A 22,736-nucleotide genomic window follows, 5' to 3' on the forward strand; every position below is an offset into this window, starting at 1 on the left:
TAAGCAACTGCATGTTCTAAGTATAGGGTTAGGGTGAGGGTTAATTGCATGTAATTATGCATAATTTACTGTTATTACAATGGTAAGTTAGTACATGTAACATATGTAACATGGACACTGTAAAATAAAGTGTTACCTAAAATAGTCGTGCATAATTTTATGGAAAGAGATGATTGCATTAAAAATCGTTCCAGTTGATCATCCTGGAAATGTAAAAGGCAGCTCTGCATATATTCTCATGTATAAAAACCCAATTTATACTGTGAAATATGTGGAAAATAGTTTCTATTACATGATTGTGTTTTTTCTACTCACTAAAGTACCATACTGTTAGATGCATTATTTATTTTTATTTTAGTCTTTATGTTAATCAATTCAGTAATTTTATACTTATTTTTATAAAAAAAATATTATTTTAAAAAGCAGCAACACTTTACTTAAAGCCTTTATATAATGCATTATAAAAGTATTTTAATGCTTTATTTATGCACCTCATATTGCACTGTATGATCTCATATGATTGCATTGTAACCGCCGTTATAATTCATTATAATACTCCTTTAAAAAGTATAATGCATTAAAACCAACATGTGACAAACATCAAATGTTAGATCTGCAAATATTATAATGCATTTTAACTTTTGTTACAATAATTCATGAACATATACTATGCATTATAATGTACATTATGAATACCTTTATACATAAAGGCTTTAAAGTCCCGCAGTACTCAATAACTGTATCGCTTAAAACTCATCTTTGATCACCAAAATGACATATTTAATGATATTTAAATGTATTAATAACTAGTCAATTCTTGGGCTATGGTTTAAACGTCTATTAAATTTTAATTGACAGCCCAAATTTTGCCTTGTTTAGTCGTCTGGGCTGTTTGAACGGCTATTAGACATCTTTTAAACGTAAAATTGCTTGCTGTGTTGCCTCACTTAGTATTCGCGGTGCTATGAATATGCAAATGAGCCTCGCCTCCACTCACTCACTCAGCTCAGAGATCCACTGGTTGGCGATCACACGTTGATCTGATTGGTTACAAGGTCGTTTGTGACGTCAGAAACACCAGCGATTTCACACCGTGTTTTTGAGACTGTCTTTGGTTCACTGCAGTTTTAAGCAGAAAATACTCAGCAATGCTGAGTTTAATTTTAAAAACACCACATTAAAAACTTGATTTTCACCACAAAGGGACTCTTTAAGTAAAGTGTTTCCAAAACATCTAAATCACGCCGTCAGGCTGCTGATTTGCATAATTTGCATATGCATCTATTATACGTCCCACACCCCCATCTCAGCCAAAGAGATTTGAAACGGGCCTGGATTTGACCGGGCTCTTGAGCGGATCCTCTCCTTCCTCGTTCTCCCTGAATGAAGTGCTGTGGACGATCTGCGTTTTGAAGCGGTTCCTCTGGAGCCGGATCCGCCCGATGGAGGACTTCCGGTACAGAGACCTCGGTTTGGCATCTCCTGCGATCTCCTCGGGGTGGTTCAGCAGCCGAAGCGGGTTCAGGTTTGACGGAAGGACTCTGGGAAGCTTCCATCGGCCAGCTCCCGACGCGTTCTCCATACCCGAGTGCGTGCAATCCCCTATAATGTCTTTAATGTCCCCTGTGACAGTGTCTTTCAGGTACTGAGACGCTTTCTTCCCGCTGTAATCCCTCACGTCCACATCGGCATCGTAAGCCCCGACCAGGAGCTTCACCACCTCGACGTGATTGTGCATGGCCGCGAGGTGCAGGGGTGTGTAGCCGGCGCTCGACCGCGCGTTTACGTCGATGCACACGTTGTTCCGCTTGGCGAAATCCACCAGCTTTGCGAAGAGCTCGAGTTTGCCTTGCTTGGCCGCCCAGTGCAGACACATGAAGCCGGTCACGAAGTCCCTCTTGGAGATGAGTGCGGGTTCACACACGAGCAGCCGCTGGAGACTGTCCCATTCTCCATCTGCCGAACACATCATCCACTCGTGCTCCAGCGGGTCTAAGGTTACCGACGCACAGTCCTCCTCCACAGAGGACGATCTAAACTCACTGTTTCTGCAGGACATGTGGCCGTGGCTGCGATGCACCAGGGAGCGCCTCACCTGCATGTGTATTACATGTACACATCATATATCATATGCATTATGTGCATTTGCATTATATATTATATGCATTATTAGCATTTGCCTTACGCATTACAGTACGTGCAATTAGATTTCATATTAAATGCTTTATGTGCATTTGTATTATATGTTATTATGGATTACAGTACGTGCATGTGCATTATATATTATATGCATTATTAGCATTTGCATTACGCATTACAGTACGTGCAATTAGATTTCATATTAAATGCTTTATGTGCATTCGTATTATTATGGATTACAATACGTGCATGTGCATTATATATTGTATGCTTTACGTGCATTCATATTATATATTATATGCTTTACGTGCATTTGCATTATATATTATAGCCTATGCTTTACGTGGATTCGTATTATATATTATATGCATTACAGTGCGTGCATTTGCATTATATATTATATGCATTACAGTACTTGCATTATATATTATATGCATTATTAGCATTTGCATTATGCATTACAATACGTGCAATTAGATTACATATTTAATGCTTTATGTGCATTCGTATTATATGTTATTATGGATTACAATCCGTGCATTTGCATTATATATTATATGCATTTGCATTATATATTACATGCATTTGGATTATATATTATATGCATTACAGTATTTTCATTTTCATTTTATATTATATGCATTATGAGCATTTGCATTATATATTATATGTATTTTGATATATGCGTTACAGTTTGTGCATTTACATTATATATTACATGCATTATGTGCATTTACATTATATATTATATTGGTTTGGATTAACGTTATATATTAATATGCTTTATGTGCATTCATATTATATGTATTACAGTTTGTGCATTTGCATTATTCATTATATGCATTTAGATTATATAGTATGTGCATTATGAGCATTTACATTATATATGATGTGCATTTGCATTATATATTACGTGCATATGCATTAAGTGCATTTGTATTACACATTATATGCATTATATTGCAGGCATTTGCGCCAGTCAGTCTCACCTGTGGAGAACTGCTCTTCATGAGCTCTATGAAGTTCTTGCGGCTGCCTTTCGGGGTGCTGGCCTCCTCAGACTGTCCATCATGTGGCTGTGCACCATCCTCAGAAGAGCCCAGCAAACTGCGCTGAGATCCCCTCGATGTTCTCCGGCGAATAGTGATGACCTGTGATGAAGATGATGATGATAATGTGACGCAAGCTTTGCCAACTGGAGCCTCCAACTCCAGTTCCCCTGCCCTAGATTCCGGCTGTCCGGTTGGCTGGGCATTGGAAAGCTCTGGAACACTTGATTTGCTATCATTATCATTTGATCCCTCTGAGAGATCACAGTGAGAAACGGAAGAACTGTCTTTCTCGATCAGTGCGATGTCTGACACACACACCTCCTCACATTCAGCATCTCTGACAGTCACAGCGCCTGCGTGCACCTCAGATTTTATATTCAGATCATGTTTTTCACCCGTTTCTGCCTTAACATTGCCGTTCTCTGCTAAATGCAAAGCATTCAATCCTTTATTGACGTCTTCTTCATCATCATCATCATTATCATCCACATCATCGGGCTTCTCATCCTGCGCGCGCCCGCTCCGTATCTCCGCGTATCTGTACTTCTTCTTCAAACACACCACTTTCTCCCCGTTTTCCTGCTTCACGTACGCGATATTGTCCACAAAACGCTTAAATCTCTCTTTTAACACGGCTCGCTTCGTATTTTCACTGCTTAGGAAGACTTTGAAATGCGCTATCAAGTCCTTGTTTTTCACACGCCCCCCGTTTTCCAATAGAAAGTCCAGAACGGATTCTTGCGTGCACCCCGTCGCCATTATATCATGTTTTATATTTATACATAAGCGATTGAATAAATTAACGTCATCGGACATCGATAAATCGTTTGTCTGGGCGTCTTGTATTAAAAGTAGGTTGTAGATGAGATTGAGTACTGTACGCAGTGTGTCAGACAGGGGTCGGTAGAGCTTATAATGATGTTTGCATCCTAGCAACTCCTCTTGGGAGAATAAAATCACTGATGTGAAACTGGAGTACAGGGAACCTTCATTCTGGCTCAAACGCGCTCGGCGTTAACGCTGCAGGCGGCTTCGAGTTGAGCCAAAATGGCTTCCAGTTACATCTCCTCAGTACTCAGGGCGAGTCCGTACTTGGAACGTACCACTTTGCTGGGACAAGGGGGATTGAGAATATTCTGAACATTAGAGGTAATATTTAATGAAGTCGACAATGCGTTGTAGCTTTCATTTGGGTTAAAAATGTTATAAAGGTGAATGAAAGTGCTCGCTAACATATTTGGCATGTGAAGTCGTAAAACTCTGTCGACTAAAATTCAGACAAAACCCTCTCAAAAACTGCGAAATGGTAGCGCAGATGTTCCCAGTGGTGTGTCAGCTGGAATTATTTGGACGAGGCGGGTCACAGCAACTTTTGACTTTCACCCGAAAGAGAACCGAGATTTCACCAAATATTTGCAAATTTCCTGCGCGCAAATGGCATCCTCTGATGTGGTTCGACAGATGGTACGTTTGAGATCCACATATTCCAGGTTCTGACTCTTTTCTCGTTTCTATGACTGTGTGAAGTTTGTGACAGTGGGAGTGAGTTGGCGTGAGCGCGCTTGGGAGTGTCTGGACCGGCGGCGCTCAACTATTTCACTCACTGCCGCTCCTCTTTTATACAAACAACATGAATACAAACACCCGATTAATCGATTCGAATAGAGTTATCTGATTTAGGCTATCTATTTTAATACATGTATCTGATTTATGAATCTGAATGAGAAACCTTAATATATTTATCAATCGTTAATCAAAATACAAACATCCAAATAATCGATTCGAATAGAGTTATCTGATTTATCTATTTGAATACATGTATGTATATGATGTATGAATATGAATTGTTTGTAAACATTACTATTTTTAATGTGAATTTTGAAAGCAGTCTCTTATGCTCATCAAGGCTGCATTTATTTGATCAAAAATACAGAAAAAAACAGTAGGCCAATATTGAGAAATATTATTAAAATTTAAAAGAGTGGTTTTCTATTTGAATGTACTTTAAAATATCATTTATTTCCGTGATGCAAAGCTGAATTTTCAGCATCATTACTCCAGTCTTCAGTGTCACATGATCCTTCAGAAATCACTCTAATATATTATGATTTGATGCTCATTTATTAATTATTTATTATCAATGTTGGAAACAGTTGATAATATTTCATTTGATGTTTTTTTTTTTAAAGAAGTATACTGTGAAGTTATTAACCTGTTAGGAATATTTGACGTTTTCTGTTAAAGCAATTAGGGATGCACGATATAATTGGACACCATAACGCTATCTGCTGATAGCCCAGGCTTTATATGTTCATTTTTAATGTTTAAAATTTGGCTGATATATTAAAGCCGTTAAATAATGGATTATATCCTTCAGCTGAGACACTTCAGATTCGAACTGGTCAACATGATGGCTTTGAATTGCTTTAAATATGATTAGAATCACTTTTAAAAAAAAGTAAAATACAGTAAAGTGCAGCGCTAGTCTGTCATATCGGCTCACACAATTATAATAAGAACATCATTATATTTGTCTGCATGATGAGACTTTGATTTTTGTAATCAGGCTTTTAAAAATGATATAAAAATTTGGATTTAGATTTATCGTCCAATATACTGGTTATCGGCTTTCAAATATAAAGAAATTAACGATATCGGCCAAAATTTTCATATCGATGCATCCTTAAAATCAATTATTGCTATACATCTTATATCGAATATTCAGCAGATCTAGAAGTCTGACGCCACTTTGAGAATCTATTAAAATTGAAAGATGTGTGATGATGATGATGATGTGGCGTTAGTTAGCCTAATTGGTTGCAAATGGATCTTTACATTGATTGGTCATGTGATTATTTTAAAAGGGATTGAGTTTGAATGTTTGTATCCCTGATGAAGGCCGTGAGACCAATTTTTGTCAAATTGAAAGATGTGAAACTGTGTGAAGTATGAGTTATGATATCTATTAAAGGTGCAGTGTGTAGATTTTAGCGACATCTAGCGGTTCGGTTGCGAGTTGCACTAATGGCTCCGCCCACTGCTCACCCCTCCCTTTTGAAGAAGCTACGGTGGCTGAAACGGGACAAACATATCGTCGTCTGAGACAGCAGAGAATAGCCAGAGTAAGCCAAGTTTCTGTACCACAGTCCATTATAAACCACATCATGGATAAAGTTTACAAAGCCATAGTCAGGTGAGGATCAAGGGTCTTAATATATAATATAATAATAGTAATCAGCTGATTGTCTCACGAACGTAACCAGCACATTCTCCCCACATAGCAAACCCATAATACAGCGAGGGAGAAGAACCACATGAATCTATGCAACTATATATTTTTTCTAACAGGGTAGTAAAAGTTTAGCTGGCTAATATGAGCTGTTACTGTGGCTGAGCGGGTTAAAGCGTTAAGCCTTGTTTAAACTCGACGCGTCCGCATGAGCGCAAAGGTGCGCGCGGCAGAAATGACGTGATCGTAACAGCGATCGTAACAAATTATTAAATAATAATGAATAAAAATGTTTTTTTTTCTCTGGTTTTGAAAACTCTTCGCGATCGACTTAAAATGCTTCCAAGATTGGCGGGTTGGTGACTCCTGTAACGTTACTGTTTACGGTCAATAGTACTAATCAGCTGATAGTAAAGCCATAACACAGCGAGGGAGAAGAACTAAGTTACATGAAACAATCCAACAACATATTTTACACCACTGACAAGGGGAAAGTCACTACTCACGGTGTTTATGGCTAGCTTCTAGCTTTCTGCGGCTTCTCTTACAGGGTAGTGACGAAACGCGCTCTGTGTTCGCTGTCGGCTACGGTAGAAACATGACGTCACAATATGTCGACCTTCATAAAAGGGGGTCCCGCGGTTATGTAGATATAAATGTCTTATTCTAAGGTAATAAAAACATAACGGTAAGTTAACGAGTAAGGTCTTTACTAGGGCTGGGGTAAACGATTATTAATTAAACGATTAGTCTGTCGATTATTTTATCGATTAGTCGACTAATCTAACGACTAATTGAACGATTCTTTTTTGTAACATGGAAATTGCAGGAGTGCACATTCAATGCACAACAATTTTGATCTGGTTCTTACAGAGTATCTACACTGTAAAATGTTTGGTAGGCTACTCAAATGAGCCCTATCACACTTGGATGTGGTGCTCATTTTAATGTTTTCAGTGCTCATAAAAAACATCCGGACTGATTTTTCGGTTTTGTTGACGGGGGGTGGGGTTTACATGCGCTTCATAAGGCACACACGCACAAGGTCTCTCGCTCTCTCCCTCTCTGCGCGCGCTACACGGTTTGGAGCTCGCGAGCTCTAGATTCCGGGAGATTTTAACTAATTTGCGGTCATCAGGGAGCCGCTATCACTATGCGGGAGACTTGGGATGTCAACTCCATTTGACAAAGAGCGCAAATAACGATACCTTTACGTTTGGGACTAAATTTGAAGTATTCCCATACCTTCGATGATTTAGTGCGAGCTGGGGTTTTTTTAGGACTTTTTCTTTTGTTGGGACTTTTGCATGGCTTTGTTGTGAATTCTGTGAAGAGGTTGCTGTTTCGTCCTCGATTCTGCAATGTTTCGGTCTCCCACGTGTGTGTGGCGAGCTGTGCCGCCGGGAACGGTGCAAAAAAATAAATACATAAATAAAGAAGCGTCGACAAAAAAATATGACGTCGACGCTTCGACGTCAAAAATTCGTCGACGTCATATTTTTTTGTCGACGCTTCTTTATTTATGTATTTATTTTTTTGCACCGTTCCCGGCGGCACAGCTCGCCACACACACGTGGGAGACCGAAACATTGCAGAATCGAGGACGAAACAGCAACGCGCCGCTACAGGCCTAGTCTTTACACACCACTGAAAACATAGTTATGGATCTTATACTGCATTTCTGTCAATAGATCCTCAGAAATATTACACATTGCACCTTTAACTGGGGTCAATCTGATAGAGACATGTTAGAATGATTTGAAAAGCAGCTTGTAGCTCTCTGTCGGTTTCCAACACTGCGTTTAGCAGCAGCGGCCAGTGTCACAGCGAGGTGTTCATGTTCTCTCTCACTCGTGTCTTCCAGGACAAGAACGCCCGTCCGCTGGCTCTATCAGGCCATGTTGGCTTTGACAGTCTGCCAGATCAGCTGGTGAACAAGTCCACGAGTCAGGGATTCTGCTTCAACATCCTCTGCATTGGTAAGGATAATGACTGGAAAGTACTAGAGATGTGCATTATGGTAGTTTGAATTGATTGACAGATGCGGCTGCCAAAAATGCATTGAAAAGGTAGGCTAATTATTGTTATGGTGGGTGATTGCTTGTTTCTGGCTCGGAATATTCTGGCACTTTTTAGAGTTTATATCCCACAATTCTGACTTCATTACGAGTTTATATCAATTCTTTTTAATAATTGTGGGATATAAACTCTCAATTCTGACTTTTTTCTCGCATTTGAGAATTTATACTCCACAATTCTTTTTATCTCACAATTCTGGCTCTTTTCCTCAGAATTGTGACAAACTCACAATTCTGAGATTTTTCTCGCAAACCTGATTATGTCCTTTAAGTCATTGCATTAAAAAGTCAGATATACGAGTTTCTATCACAATTCTGAGGAAATGGTCAGAATTTTGGAAAATAAATTCGCTATTGGGAGAAAAAGTCAGAATTGCGAGTTTATATAAATTCTGAGAAAACAGTCAGAATCTTTGGAAATAAATTCACAATTGCGTGAAAATAGTCAGAATCGTGAGATATAAACTAGCAATTGATAGAAAACAACATGCAACGATCATGATTTTTCGCGACCAATTAAGATTTATTTTTTTTACAAGCAAATTAGCCAATTTCGATACTGGTTAGCGATTTTTTTTTTTTTTTCTATAAGTAAATTTATTTGTTGTTTTTGTGTTCTATTACAGGCCTTTGACAAAATCTGTAGCCATTTGAAATTAGAGGCAACCACTGAATTCACGATCCAAACAAAGATGCTACACACATGTAGCTTGAGCAGTTGTATTTTAATTAGATTGTATGATTTTAAGATGTAAAGCAATAACAGAATGGTCTGATTTCGCATTTTTACCGCTGTACACAAACTCGTATAAACTCGTAATTGCGAAACAAGTCAGAATTGTGGGAAATAAACTCGTAATTGTGAGAAAAAAGTCAGAATTGTGGAATATAAATTCATAATTGTGAGAAAAAAGTCAGAATTGTGGTATATAAATTCGTAATTGTGAGAAAAAAGTCAGAATTGTGGGATATAAACTCGTAATTGTGAGAAAAAAGTCAGAATTGTGGGAAATAAACTCGTAATTGTGAGAAAAAAGTCAGAATTGTGGGATATAAACTCGTAATTGTGAGAAAAAAGTCAGAATTGTGGGAAATAAACTCAGAATTGAGGGATATAAACTCAGAATTGCGACAAAAAAGTCAGAATTGTGGGATATAAACTCATAATTGTGGGATATAAACTCAGAATTGCGTGTAAAAAGTCAGAATTGTGGGATATAAACTTAGAATTGCATGAAAAAAGTCAGAATTGTGGTATATAAATTCGTAATTGTGAGAAAAAAGTCAGAATTGTGGGATATAAACTCGTAATTGTGAGAAAAAAGTCAGAATTGTGGGAAATAAACTCGTAATTGTGAGAAAAAAGTCAGAATTGTGGGATATAAACTCGTAATTGTGAGAAAAAAGTCAGAATTGTGGGAAATAAACTCAGAATTGAGGGATATAAACTCAGAATTGCGACAAAAAAGTCAGAATTGTGGGATATAAACTCATAATTGTGGGATATAAACTCAGAATTGCGTGTAAAAAGTCAGAATTGTGGGATATAAACTTAGAATTGCGTGTAAAAAGTCCGAATTGTGGAAAATAAACTCAGAATTGCGAGAAAAAAGTCAGAATTGTGGGATATAAACTTAGAATTGCGTGTAAAAAGTCCGAATTGTGGAAAATAAACTCAGAATTGCATGAAAAAAGTCAGAATTGTGGGAAACAAATTCAGAATTGCATGAAAAAAGTCAGAATTGTGGGAAACAAATTCAGAATTGCGAGAAAAAAGTCAGAATTGCGAGTTTAAATAAATTCTGAGAAAACAGTCAGATTCGGGGGGAAATAAAATTCGCAATTGCGAGGAAAAAAGTCAGAATTATGAGTTTGTATCGCAGTACTCAGAAAAAAAAAAGCAATCGTGAGATAAAAAGTCGCAATTACCTTTTTTACTTTATTCCGTGGCAGAAACAAGCTTCGATATTGCTGTGACTTCAAGCATTCACGTCCATCCTGAACAAGATCTGTGTCGTGAATATGAGTGCATACAGGTAATAATACTTCTGAAATCAGCAGCATTTATATCGTAAATCTTTCTTTTTCACAGGCGAAACTGGGATTGGCAAATCAACATTGATGGACACGCTTTTCAACACCAATTTTGAGAATTTCGAGTCTTCTCATTTTGAACCGAAGGTGAAGTTGCGAGCGCAGACGTACGATCTTCAGGAGAGTAATGTCCGTCTGAAGCTCACTGTGGTTAACACCGTCGGCTTTGGCGATCAGATGAACAAGCAGGAGAGGTCAGTCCTGTTAATTACATTAATAACGTTAAGTATGTTAACATGCACTTTAGAGCTGCACGATTCTAGATAAATTGATAATCATGATTTTTGTTGTTGTTTCAAATAGAATCTCCCATGATTCTAAACAGGCAATGAAACAAAATAGCATGTAATTTACTAGATTTTCTTACAAAATGTTAATTGCTGCTGTCTATTTAAAAAAAATATTGAATTATTCTGAATGAATTATTTAAAAAAATCGGTTTGAGTGAATGATTCAATGACTCACTCATAAAGACTTCACTTGTTTCATTACTGGACGAATCAGCGTTTTTGAACGAATCTCTTGAATGATTCAATGACTCACACATGTTTAACTGTCACCTGTCGCCACCTACTGGTGTAACGATGTAATTGACACAATCGTTATTTGAAGCATCAAGTTACATTCAAAAGGTGATTTACTCTATTTTGATCACTACTGTAGACATCAGTGTTTATATCTGAACTATAAACCTTTATCCAGTGATAATCTGAATAATTGTAAGACAGAAATAATGATAAAGTGTGTTAGAAAAGACAGTTTGTGAAGCGGTTTCATGACAACGGCTCTCTCTGGCTCAGTTCAATTTCTATCAAACTAAAACAATAATTTTGACAGTTTAAAATATTTAATAAATTGAAGAAAAACTATTCGGGGTTTTTTTTTACCGAAATTGCCAGACCTGAATAATGCAATTGTTGCTTAACTTAATTCAGCAAGATATTGCATCAGTCTGTATGCATTATTCAAGTCAAATCTATACACAATCTTTCAAAGCAGCTTTAATGCTTATAACATCTTAATTTCCTCATGCCTTATAGTAGATTAAAGCTGGGCGATAATATATTTATATTTTGCAATGATATAATTAATAAAGCAGTTGAAATGCTCCTGTTTCTCACTCACACACACACACACACACACACACACACACACACACACACACACACATACACACACACACACAGTGTATATATACACTCACCGGCCACTTTATTAGGTACACCTGTCCAACTGCTCGTTAACACTTAATTTCTAAGCAGCCAATCACATGGCGGCAACTCAGTGCATTTAGGCATGTAGACATGGTCAAGACAATCTCCTGCAGTTCAAACCGAGCATCAGTATGGGGAAGAAAGTTGATTTGAGTGACTTTGAACGTGGCATGATTGTTGGTGCCAGAAGGGCTGGTCTGAGTATTTCAGAAACTGCTAATCTACTGGGATTTTCACGCACAACCATCTCTAGGGTTTACAGAGAATGGTCCGAAAAAGAAAAAACATCCAGTGAGCGGCAGTTCTGTGGGCGGAAATGCCTTGTTGATGCCAGAGGTCAGAGGAGAATGGCCAGACTGGTTCGAGCTGATAGAAGGGCAACAGTGACTGAAATAACCACTCGTTACAACCGAGGTATGCAGCAAAGCATTTGTGAAGCCACAACACGCACAACCTTGAGGCGGATGGGCTACAACAGCAGAAGACTCCACCGGGTACCACTCATCTCCACTACAAATAGGAAAAAGAGGCTACAATTTGCAAGAGCTCACCAAAATTGAACAGTTGAAGACTGGAAAAATGTTGCCTGGTCTGATGAGTCTCGATTTCTGTTGAGACATTCAGATGTTAGAGTCAGAATTTGGCGTAAACAGAATGAGAACATGGAACCATCATGCCTTGTTACCACTGTGCAGGCTGGTGGTGGTGGTGTAATGGTGTGGGGGATGTTTTCCTGGCACACTTTAGGCCCCTTAGTGCCAATTGGGCATCGTTTAAATGCCACGGCCTACCTCAGCATTGTTTCTGACCATGTCCATCCCTTTATGGCCACCATGTACCCATCCTCTGATGGCTACTTCCACCATGTCACAAAGCTCTAATCATTTCAAATTGGTTTCTTGAACATGACAATGAGTTCACTGTACTAAAATGGCCTCCACAGTCACCAGATCTCAACCCAATAGAGCATCTTTGGGATGTGGTGGAACGGGAGATTCGCATCATGGATGTGCAGCCGACAAATCTGCGGCAACTGTGTGATGCCATCATGTCAATATGGACCAAACTCCCTGAGGAATGCTTCCAGCACCTTGTTGAATCTATGCCACGAAGAATTGAGGCAGTTCTGAAGGCAAAAGGGGGTCCAACCCGTTACTAGCATGGGGTACCTAATAAAGTGGCCGGTGAGTGTATGTACACACACACACACACAATATATAAATAAAGTATATATATATATATATATATATATATACACTAATGATTCGCCTTTCTTTTTACCCTCTAGTATTGTACATTTTAATAAAAAATAAAGCAGTTGACATATGAAGTATATATCGCTTTAAGTATATATTCATTGCTATACAGTATATATCGCTTTAAGAGTTTAAGTCAATGTACTGGATGTATGCGGATAAAACTGTTGCTCGACTGCACAAAAACCCACAGTATTTTGATTATAGTATTATGTAAATTACCTTACTGTCTCCACCAATGGCATTAGTTTGTGGGAGTGGCCGGTTTTTCCGGTTTACCATGACCATTGGCAGACGGGGAGAGTATTTTGAATTGTGCAATTGTTTGGATGCACTTTTTTATTTGATAGTGATGCACCATTGTTGTAGTACATTAAAAGTGAATGAATGTGTAGCAATGTTCAGGGAAGAAGGAGGCGGGAACCGGCGGACAATCAAATTAAAACTTTATTTAAATGAAATAAACACAATACCTGCCAGCAGTCCCTCACGGAACTGCTGGCTACCCAAAATAAAATAAAATAAAACAAACAAAAGCAGGCCTGTTCCTCTCTCGATCATCCACTCCGTCGCTCCCCCTTTATGCTTCCGCTCCTCCGTGAGAGATGCGAGACCGGTGTGCTTCCCAGGTGCTGCTCATTAGCAATCGCACCACCGGCCTCACGACGTTCTCTCACGTCCCTCGGCCGTCCTGCTCACCACAGAATGTAAATAATGAAAAATCATATTTAAGAAAAAAACTAAAACATTTGTGCATATATTGAAGCTCTCCCTCTCTCTCTTCCAGTTACCAGCACATAGTGGATTACATTGACACACAGTTTGAGTCGTACTTACAAGAGGAGCTGAAGATTAAGCGCTCTCTTCATAACTACCACGACTCCCGGATCCACGCCTGCCTGTACTTCATCGCTCCCTCGGGACACTCGCTCAAATCCTTGGATCTGGTCACGATGAAGAAGCTGGACAGTAAGGTTAGACCGTCATGTTTTCCACACATGCGTTTGAAACTAACAGCCAATGTTCACAAGTTAAAGCGGTGGTTGATTATGATTTCACTTTTCTAACTTTAGTCAGTGTGTAATGTTGCAGTTTGAGAATAAACAACATCTGCAAAGTTACAACACTCAAAGCTCAAAGCAAAGGGAGAGCTTTTCTTTTAAAGAAATTGCTTTTTAAGGACTACAACAAACGGCTGGTAGAACTACACGAGCTTCCTCCTGGGTTAGTGACATCACCAACCCTAAAATTTACATAAACCCGCCCCCGGAACACGATTTATAGATTATCATGACAGAATATGCTAATCAATGACACATCAGCTACATAAATTCATCAACTAACCATTCAGAAATGTTCTTCTTGAGTCTCTACATCTTTGTCCGGCTCCGGTTTGAGCATAAAAGGCTAAAAGTTTTAGAAATGTTCAGGTCACACTGTTGTAGCTCCGCCCCCTGTGCCGGGAGCAGCGGCTCATTTGCATTTAAAGGGACACACACAGAAACGGTGCGTTTTTGCTCACCCTCAAAAAGTGATAATATTAACATGCTATAAAAAATATCTGTGGGGTATTTTGAGCTAAAACTTCATAAACATCCTCTGGCGACATCAAAGACTTATTTTAAGAAATAAAAGGGCATTATAGGACCCCTTTAAACGTAAATCAATTTATTTCCGCATGATTCTTTAATCCTGTTGTGTTTGGATCAGTTTGACCCACATTCGATTTTCAAAATGACTGAAACACTGTTTAAACTATTTATTTCTTGAAATGTTTGTGTATATTTCTCATTTAGGTTCATGTGTGTTGCATGCAAATTTTTGACACAGTTCGACAATGTTTCATGATATAATATAAAATATAATGCAGTCTGATTAAACCCACAACCCATTTTATATGAACGAAGACCTTTGACAATCTTTGTGGACTTTATAACAGTGTTTTTCTATAGTCTTTGGCTAAATGTGACAGCACAATTATCGCGGTTATCTTAATTGCGATTAGATCGAATACCCACAATTAGACGATTAATCAATATAATCACGAAAACAAATCAATAATCACGAATTTCCATGCAATTTGCCAGAAAATCAACACTTTGAAAAACAGAAAACCTTAATTATAGCTTGTCAAACACTAAAATATGAAATACATAAGAACTTATTAAACTTAAGTTTACTTTTTGTTGCTAGTTTGTTGAAGAAATGTGAAAAAACATTTTACCGTTATAAGGGTTTGAGAACCAGACAAAAAGGTAGAATTAGTACAAATAGCAATACATACTATTACACCAAATATAAATAATGTTAGATATTATTTATACTTGTAGTTATTTGCATCCCAATGTGCAAATACTCATGTTTGTGCAGCTAGTTTTGAACATAAAAATATGTGGGTCAAATTGACCTCTAACACAATAGAAATAGATATTTTAGTGGTTTTCAATAGTGCCATTTTTGTGCCAAATTGTATGGAAACCATTTGACCCAATTTTTTAACACGTTAAATGACGTGAAAAGTCGTGCATTCTGGGTTGTTGTTGTTTTTTGCGTTGTTGTGAATGAATCTTGTGAATACCAGACTGTTCAGACACGACCTGAAGGCATGAGAAGAAAGCGGTCAGGACTGTTTCATCTGGACGAGATGATTGAGTAAACCTGCTGGAAAACTTATTTATAAACTTGTGTATGCCTTTTTAAAATCCTCTAATTCAGTGTGAGGAAGCAGCAGAACAGATGTTATGTTTACAGATTCAGTCTGTAATGTTAGATTAAACTGGGAAGGGTCACAGCACTTTAACCGCTTCTATTCTCATTTGTAAGTCGCTTTGGATAAAAGCATCTGCTAAATGAATAAATGTAAATGCAATATAATAATTAAGGTTTGGCTTCGTTTGAATAGAGACTTTTGGTTTTGGCAGAACTGTGTTTGTTCTCTGTAAAGAGAAGGAATGTCTGAGATGTTCGTTCTGAAACCGAACCTGTGGTTTCTCTATGTTTAGTTCTCCTGTTTAAAGGTGCAATGTGTAATATTTCTGAGGTTCTATTGACAGAAATGCAATATAAGATCCATAACTATGTGTTCAGTGGTGTATAAAGACCTTACTCAATGAGCCGTTATGTTTTTATAACCTTAGAATGAGACATTTATATCTACATAGGCGCGGGAATCCCCTTCTATGAAGGTCGCCATATTGTGACGTCATGTTTCTACCGTAGCCGACAGCGAACACACACAGCGAACACACAGCGCTACAGAGCGCGTTTCGTCACTACCTTGAAAGAGAAGCCGCAGAAAGCTAGAAGCTAGCCATAGACACCGTGAGTAGTGACTTTCCCCTTGTCAGTGGTGTAAAATATGTTGTTGGATTGTTTCATGTAACTTAGTTCTTCTCCCTCGCTGTGCTATGGCTTTGCTATCAGCTGATTAGTACTATTGACCGTAAACAGTAACGTTACAGGAGTCACCAACCCGCCGATCGCGGGCGACAAGTCCAATCTTGGAAGCATTTTAAGTCGATCGCGAAGAGTTTTCAAAACCAGAGAAAAAAAAAACATTTTTATTCATTATTATTTAATAATTTGTGTGTAGTAAAGGCAGGGTTCCCACGGGTCATGGAATTTCTGGAATGTCATGGAATTTTAAAAGGTCTATTCCAGACATTTTATATATTTTTTGTCCAAGTCATGGAATATCAGGGAATTTAGTTTGTTGCTTTAAATTTTAGTTTCCATTTATCAAAATGTAATTTTTCTATACCGATTTTTTTTATCGCGCTGTTTCACACATCTTTCTGTATTGTTGTGATTTGGCTATTTTGAGCGCCATACTTAGCATTATAAAAGGGTCACGGTAAGCAGCCTTTTCACTGCACACGACATTAGGATACGATTGTCGCATTTCGCCCCTAGTGGCAGTAGCACATAATTTTAAAATTGATCATGCGCAGCCCTTACCTTCATTAATTTACCATGGTAGAATTAATAAATCAATATATGCACATTAGATAAACTACCAACATTACTTCTGAAGGACAAATATTATGGGTTTTCCAGGACTTAAATAATTAATATTTATCAAATAATTATTTCAGACCCACACTACCAGTCAAAAGTTTTCGGACAGTAAGATTTTTAAGAGTTCTTGTCTTAGGACAACTTTGATGCACTTTTTTGATCCACTTCAAATGTTGACTACTGTATATTCAAACAGAAACAGTTATTTTAAATAGTAAGAATATTTCAAAATTGTACTGTTTTTGCTGTACTTTGGATCAAATAAATGCAGGCTTGGGGAGTGTCTTCTTTAAAAAACATAAAAAAATCTTACTGTCCAAAACACCTCACGCAGCCCCTTGTGACTCTCCATAGGAAATGAATGACTTCTGATCTATCGGACATTGTTTGTCATTGAAATTGGTTGGATTTAAAACACTGTCTGTGGCTGTTTTTTGTCTGCTCGGTGCACCGCAAAACAGCGGCCTGTTTTGCCATTCATTATAGGTCATGGAAAGTCATCTTTTTAGTCAGTGAAAGTCAGGGAATTTGACATTTGGTTTAGAGTGGGAACCCTGTAAAGGGTGTCTAGGGGATGCGGAGGCGCGCGCGCTGTTACAATCACATCATTTCTGCCGCGCGCACCTTTGCGCTCATGCGGACGCGTCGAGCTTAAACAAGGCTTAACGCTTTAACCCGCTCAGCCACAGTAACAGCTCATATTAGCCAGCTAAACTTTTACTTCCCTGTTAGAAAAAATATATAGTTGCATAGTTTCATGTGGTTCTTCTCCCTCGCTGTATTATGGGTTTTCTATGTGGGGAGAATGTGCTGGTTACGTTCGTGAGACAATCAGCTGATTACTATTATTATATTATATATTAAGACCCTTGATCCTCACCTGACTATGGCTTTGTAAACTTTATCCATGATGTGGTTTATAATGGACTGTGGTACAGAAACTTGGCTTACTCTGGCTATTCTCTGCTGTCTCAGACGATGATATGTTTGTCCCGTTTGAGCCACCGTAGCTTCTTCAAAAGGGAGGGGTGAGCAGTGGGCGGAGCCATTAGTGCAACTCGGAACCGAACCGCTAGATGCCGCTAAAATCTACACACTGCACCTTTAAGTTTAGTCTGTTCTCGCTCTGCTCCTGTTCCTCAGGTCAACATCATTCCTGTCATCGCTAAAGCCGACACCATCTCCAAGAGCGAGTTACACAAGTTCAAGATCAAGATCATGAGCGAGCTGGTCAGCAACGGCGTGCAGATCTACCAGTTCCCGATTGACGATGAAACAGTGGCGAAGATCAACACAGCGATGAATGTGAGTTCTGAAGATCACACTAAAATAAATACATATTTAAGAAATATTTGCATGTATATTAGGCCTGATTCGATACTTTGGTGCCGATATGATATGTATCGCGGTTTTCTTTTTAAAGAATTGCGATTCGATTTTGCGCTTTTTTTAGAGCATCGGGGAAAAGTAAAATCAATATCTTATACGTCATGTAAAGCAGTGGTCTCAAACTCCTGGCCCGCGGGGTGAAATTTTGTGGCCCCCTACTTGACATTAAAGTTTAATGTTAGTGCGGCCCGTCGTTGCCTGTGCCGCGTTTTAAAAAAAATATTTTTTTTTATCCCTTACGGGCTAGCATAGATAGTCTCGTGACAGCTTACGTCGGGTTTGTTGTCAATAGTTGTCATAGACAACCGCGAAGTACAAACATACTGCGCCTGGAAAAAATGAGCGCGTCGCTTCAATTATGAGCGCGCTTGCCACGCGCCTACATTTGAAATAACGAACTTGAGCGGGCAAAATATGTGAGCGCGATATGTGAACGGCCCCTTGGCGAGCTGCCACCAATCAGGCCTCGAGCTACTGGCAGCTCGCGAGCGACGTGTTGGAGACCCCTGCCTAAAACAATGTGAGAATAATCATTTTGAGCTTGTAATATGTGTCCAACAGGTTCATAAGAAGGTTTGCTTTGATTTGTGCAGTCAGTAATTTGAGACACTATACATGTGTAGAAATAATTCAATAAGACGGGCAGACATGACTGCAAATATTTGTATTTCAAAAGCAATAATTGTTTTTCTAAGTATAATAAAAGGAAATGTGCCTTCCAAAAAAAAAAACATTCAATATCATTAATGTGTTGTATAAAGAAAATAAAAAGGACATAAGCAAATATAAATATCACAAATATGTGTTATAGACAAAGAAAGTTTGTAAAATGAACTTCAACTGTCAGAAGGACAGCTCATGAAGAACCAATCATGTACAGAAAGGAATGTTCAAATTCAGAGGAACAGTTCAGAAGAAACGTTAATAATAAATATTGAGAAGATTGGATCAGTTGTGCTCCTTTTTTGGAATACTTGAATACTATTTTTTGTGGCCCAGCCTGACCCCGACTCCACCTCCAGCGGCCCCCAGTTAAGTTGAGTTTGAGACCCCTGATGTAAAGCCTGAATAAGTGTAAGTCATATTTACAAAAACAATTCATCACATCTTTCTGACTTTTATTTCAAAAGCATCATACAATACTACATTCTCTTGAATAAATTATTCAATAACAAATACATTTTGTAACAGTCACTTGTCGTCACCTAGTGGCCAAACAATGTAATCGGTAAATGCGTTATTTTAAGCGGCGCTATCAAAAGCTGATTTACTCTATTTTGATCGCTACCGTAGACATCAGTGTTTATATTTGAACTTTAAACTTTTATCCCAGTACTTCTGTGATAATTTGAACTATTGAATAACAGAAATAATTATACTATTATGATGAGGTTTAAAAGACCTTTTGTGAAGCTGTTTCATGACGACTCTCTCCGGGGCAGCGCCAACACAGATTTAAGTGTTGCAATATGATTTTGTCAAAGTTTAACAGACAGACGAAATGAAAGATCGCGTGGGTGTTTGAATCGAGATCACAGTTTTTTAAAGATGAATCGTCTTATCTCTCTCTCAGCATACGAGCAGCGCGTTCAGTCTCACGTCTCTTTCACGCATCCACTTAAAAAGGATATTACGTCACTAAACACTCATAGATAACACATTTCATCCTCTGTTGGAACAAAAGTGGCTGACTTCTGTCAACCTCGTCTATAAGCAAGGACAAAAATAAAGCAATTTAATTTGAATTAATATCGATTCTGTAATAAAAAAAAAACAGATTTTTTAAATCATAAAATAAATAAAAAATCGCCATAACTAGATTAATTGATTTTTCCTCCCAGCCCTTGATGTATATACTGTATATATATATATATATTTGTACATAATTTTCTTTTATATATAAATATTTTTTTTCTTAAATGTATACAGGCATGAAGAATCTTTTTCAAGGAAAAAACTTTTAAATATGGACTGTTAGTTAAACGCGTTATTAACGGCGTTAACGCAAACCCATTTTAACGCGATTCATTTTTTTATTGCGCGATTAACAGTCTTTTTGGCCTAGCAAACCTTGTAGTTTTTTTCACATGCTTTTGCAACAGGACGCGGCGCTGCGTGGCGCTGCGCTATGAAACCCGTTCATTTCAATGGCTTGCGCCGCGCGAGGACGTTTTGTTGCTTCGTCGACCAAAGCGCAAGAGTCAAAATTCTAAATAGTTCAACTTTTGCCGCTTTTGGCATCCAAAAAGTTTTGAAAACTGGCGTAGCGCCGCGCATTCCGCGTCCTGTCTGAAAGCACCGGATCTAGCTAGACCGGAAACACACTTGTTGCGAGCCGGCCATATAGTAGGTTAACGTTGCGTTTTGAGTGGATGACGAGTGCGAGACCCCGAAATGGAGGCCAATAAGATTCTGAATTGAAAGTTTATTTTTAAAAAGTTGCAAAATTATTTTTTTGTCGTTGTGAACTGAGCTATCATCATCGCAGCACGTCCAGTCTGAAACACCACTTGATGATGGCCAAGCACACACACACACACACACACACACACACACACACACACACACACACGGCTGATGCGAATTCTCCGCCCCCTCGCCAATATCAGGACCTCGTCAGTATTTCTTTCACCCTTTTATTGATGGACAGTGTTACATTGTGTGAGAGATTATTTGCTCCAAGTGAGAATGTTAGTGTGAAATTGAACACTGTATATGCCAATGTTGTTTTCAATAAAAAACATTTGCACAAAGCAAGCCGATCCACTTTTCCATGTTGATAAGAGCATTAAAATGAGAAAAAATAATGGGACAAAAAGAAATCAAGAGACATTTAGAATAGATAAAAATGTGCGATTAATCGCGAGTTAACTATGACATTAATGCGATTAATCGCGATTTAAATATTTTAATCGTTTGACAGCACTAATATATATATTTAATTATTTATACATAATTTTCTTTTATATAAATATTTTTTATATAAATAGCACATTTTTCTTAAATATATACAGGCATGAAGAATCTTTTTCAAGGAAAAAAACGTTTAAATATGCTATTTTGGTGATCAAAGATGAGGGATAAAATGGTTGACTTCAGGGTGACTCTAATGTTACTCTTAGATGTCACAAGATCAAAGCAAATTTGACCCCTTAAGTAGCTCTAAAGACCCGATACACAGATACACTGGTCTATGGACACTTACAAAGCAAAACCAAACAATCGCTTGTGATCCATGAATGCATCTCACACTCACTGTACGTGATCCCACTGCATCTGTCATAGGAAAAGCGTGAATAATTAAGAGAAGTGTCTTCTCATAGGAAAAGGACACGCAGTCTCATGAATAATTAAAGATTAAGATTTAAAACCACTTTTGTCCAAGAGTTAAAATGAATAGATGCTTCTCTGATGTGCAGAGAATGACTGCAAATGTAGTTTAAGTGTTTCATGACCCTTTAAAACTGAAGGATAGTGTGTTTTGTAAGTGTTCAATGTCAATGTTTGTCAATGTTTTGCTTGCTCTTCCAGGGTCATCTTCCGTTTGCTGTTGTTGGCAGTACGGAGGAGGTGAACATCGGAAACAAAATGGTGAAGGCGAGGCAGTATCCCTGGGGAGTCGTGCAGGGTGAGGCTTTGATTACAAAACGCCAGCAATTGACAGACAGGTCAATGAGTGCGTTTACATGAACGCTCTTAAACTTGGGGTTAGTTCACCCAAAAATGAAAATTCTGTCAGTAATTACTAGGGCTGTCACTTTTTTGGAAAAAATCCTGTTCGGTTTTGTTCATTGAATCAATTGTAAAATCAATTTTCCATGTCTTAACCGTTTCCATTTTCAACACCAAATACAGGCAAATCCACGGACACCTAACAGGCATTAGGACGAGCGTAAAGAGGCTTGAGACGCACAAGTCAGCAATATTCCTGATGATTTATTGGCGTGAAGTTTCAGCACAATGACAAACAGGAGCGCAACATTCAGGGATTGACATTAACACCCTCGACCCGCCAAAGGCGGGTACAAATGAACTTTGGCGGGAAACGCTGTCAAATCACGATCCAATCTGGCGTTTCTGTGTTTACTCACTTTGCTGGGGAAGTTCGCGTAAGACAAATCTGCAGGGATTTAGCGCAAATACGCAACTTGTGATCCTCATGATATATTAAATACAGCGTATTGCAGAATCTGCACATATCTGGCGTACTTGAACACACACGTCACTACGCAACAAATAACGGCACGCTTGTTCACTTGCATTGAAGT

General features: G+C 38.3%; 2 protein-coding genes across 2 annotated transcripts in view; one reads left to right on the plus strand and one right to left on the minus strand.

The window, feature by feature from the left end:
* Positions 1-1,303: 1,303 nt before the first annotated feature.
* sowahca (sosondowah ankyrin repeat domain family Ca) lies at positions 1,304-4,048 on the minus strand. The gene is made up of 2 exons (XM_056271339.1): positions 3,129-4,048; positions 1,304-2,095 (listed from the first exon to the last, which is right to left on the minus strand). Exons 1-2 carry the CDS (start codon positions 4,005-4,007, stop codon positions 1,307-1,309), a joined length of 1,668 nt encoding a protein of 555 aa, XP_056127314.1. The 5' UTR covers positions 4,008-4,048; the 3' UTR covers positions 1,304-1,306.
* A 453-nt stretch (positions 4,049-4,501) lies between these two features.
* septin10 (septin 10) overlaps positions 4,502-22,736 on the plus strand; it is a 30,420-nt gene continuing 12,185 nt past the window's right edge. The window contains exons 1-6 of the mRNA XM_056271340.1: positions 4,502-4,655; positions 8,285-8,399; positions 10,591-10,786; positions 13,850-14,036; positions 18,223-18,384; positions 22,000-22,096. Coding sequence (XP_056127315.1) covers positions 4,626-4,655; positions 8,285-8,399; positions 10,591-10,786; positions 13,850-14,036; positions 18,223-18,384; positions 22,000-22,096 — 787 coding nt within the window. The 5' untranslated portion in view covers positions 4,502-4,625. The remainder of the gene's footprint in view (positions 4,656-8,284; positions 8,400-10,590; positions 10,787-13,849; positions 14,037-18,222; positions 18,385-21,999; positions 22,097-22,736) is intronic.

The sequence above is a fragment of the Rhinichthys klamathensis genome, unplaced genomic scaffold (assembly GCF_029890125.1).
Source record: "Rhinichthys klamathensis goyatoka isolate OS25496 unplaced genomic scaffold, OSU_Roscu_1.1 h1tg000318l_1, whole genome shotgun sequence".
Lineage (NCBI taxonomy): Eukaryota > Metazoa > Chordata > Actinopteri > Cypriniformes > Leuciscidae > Rhinichthys > Rhinichthys klamathensis.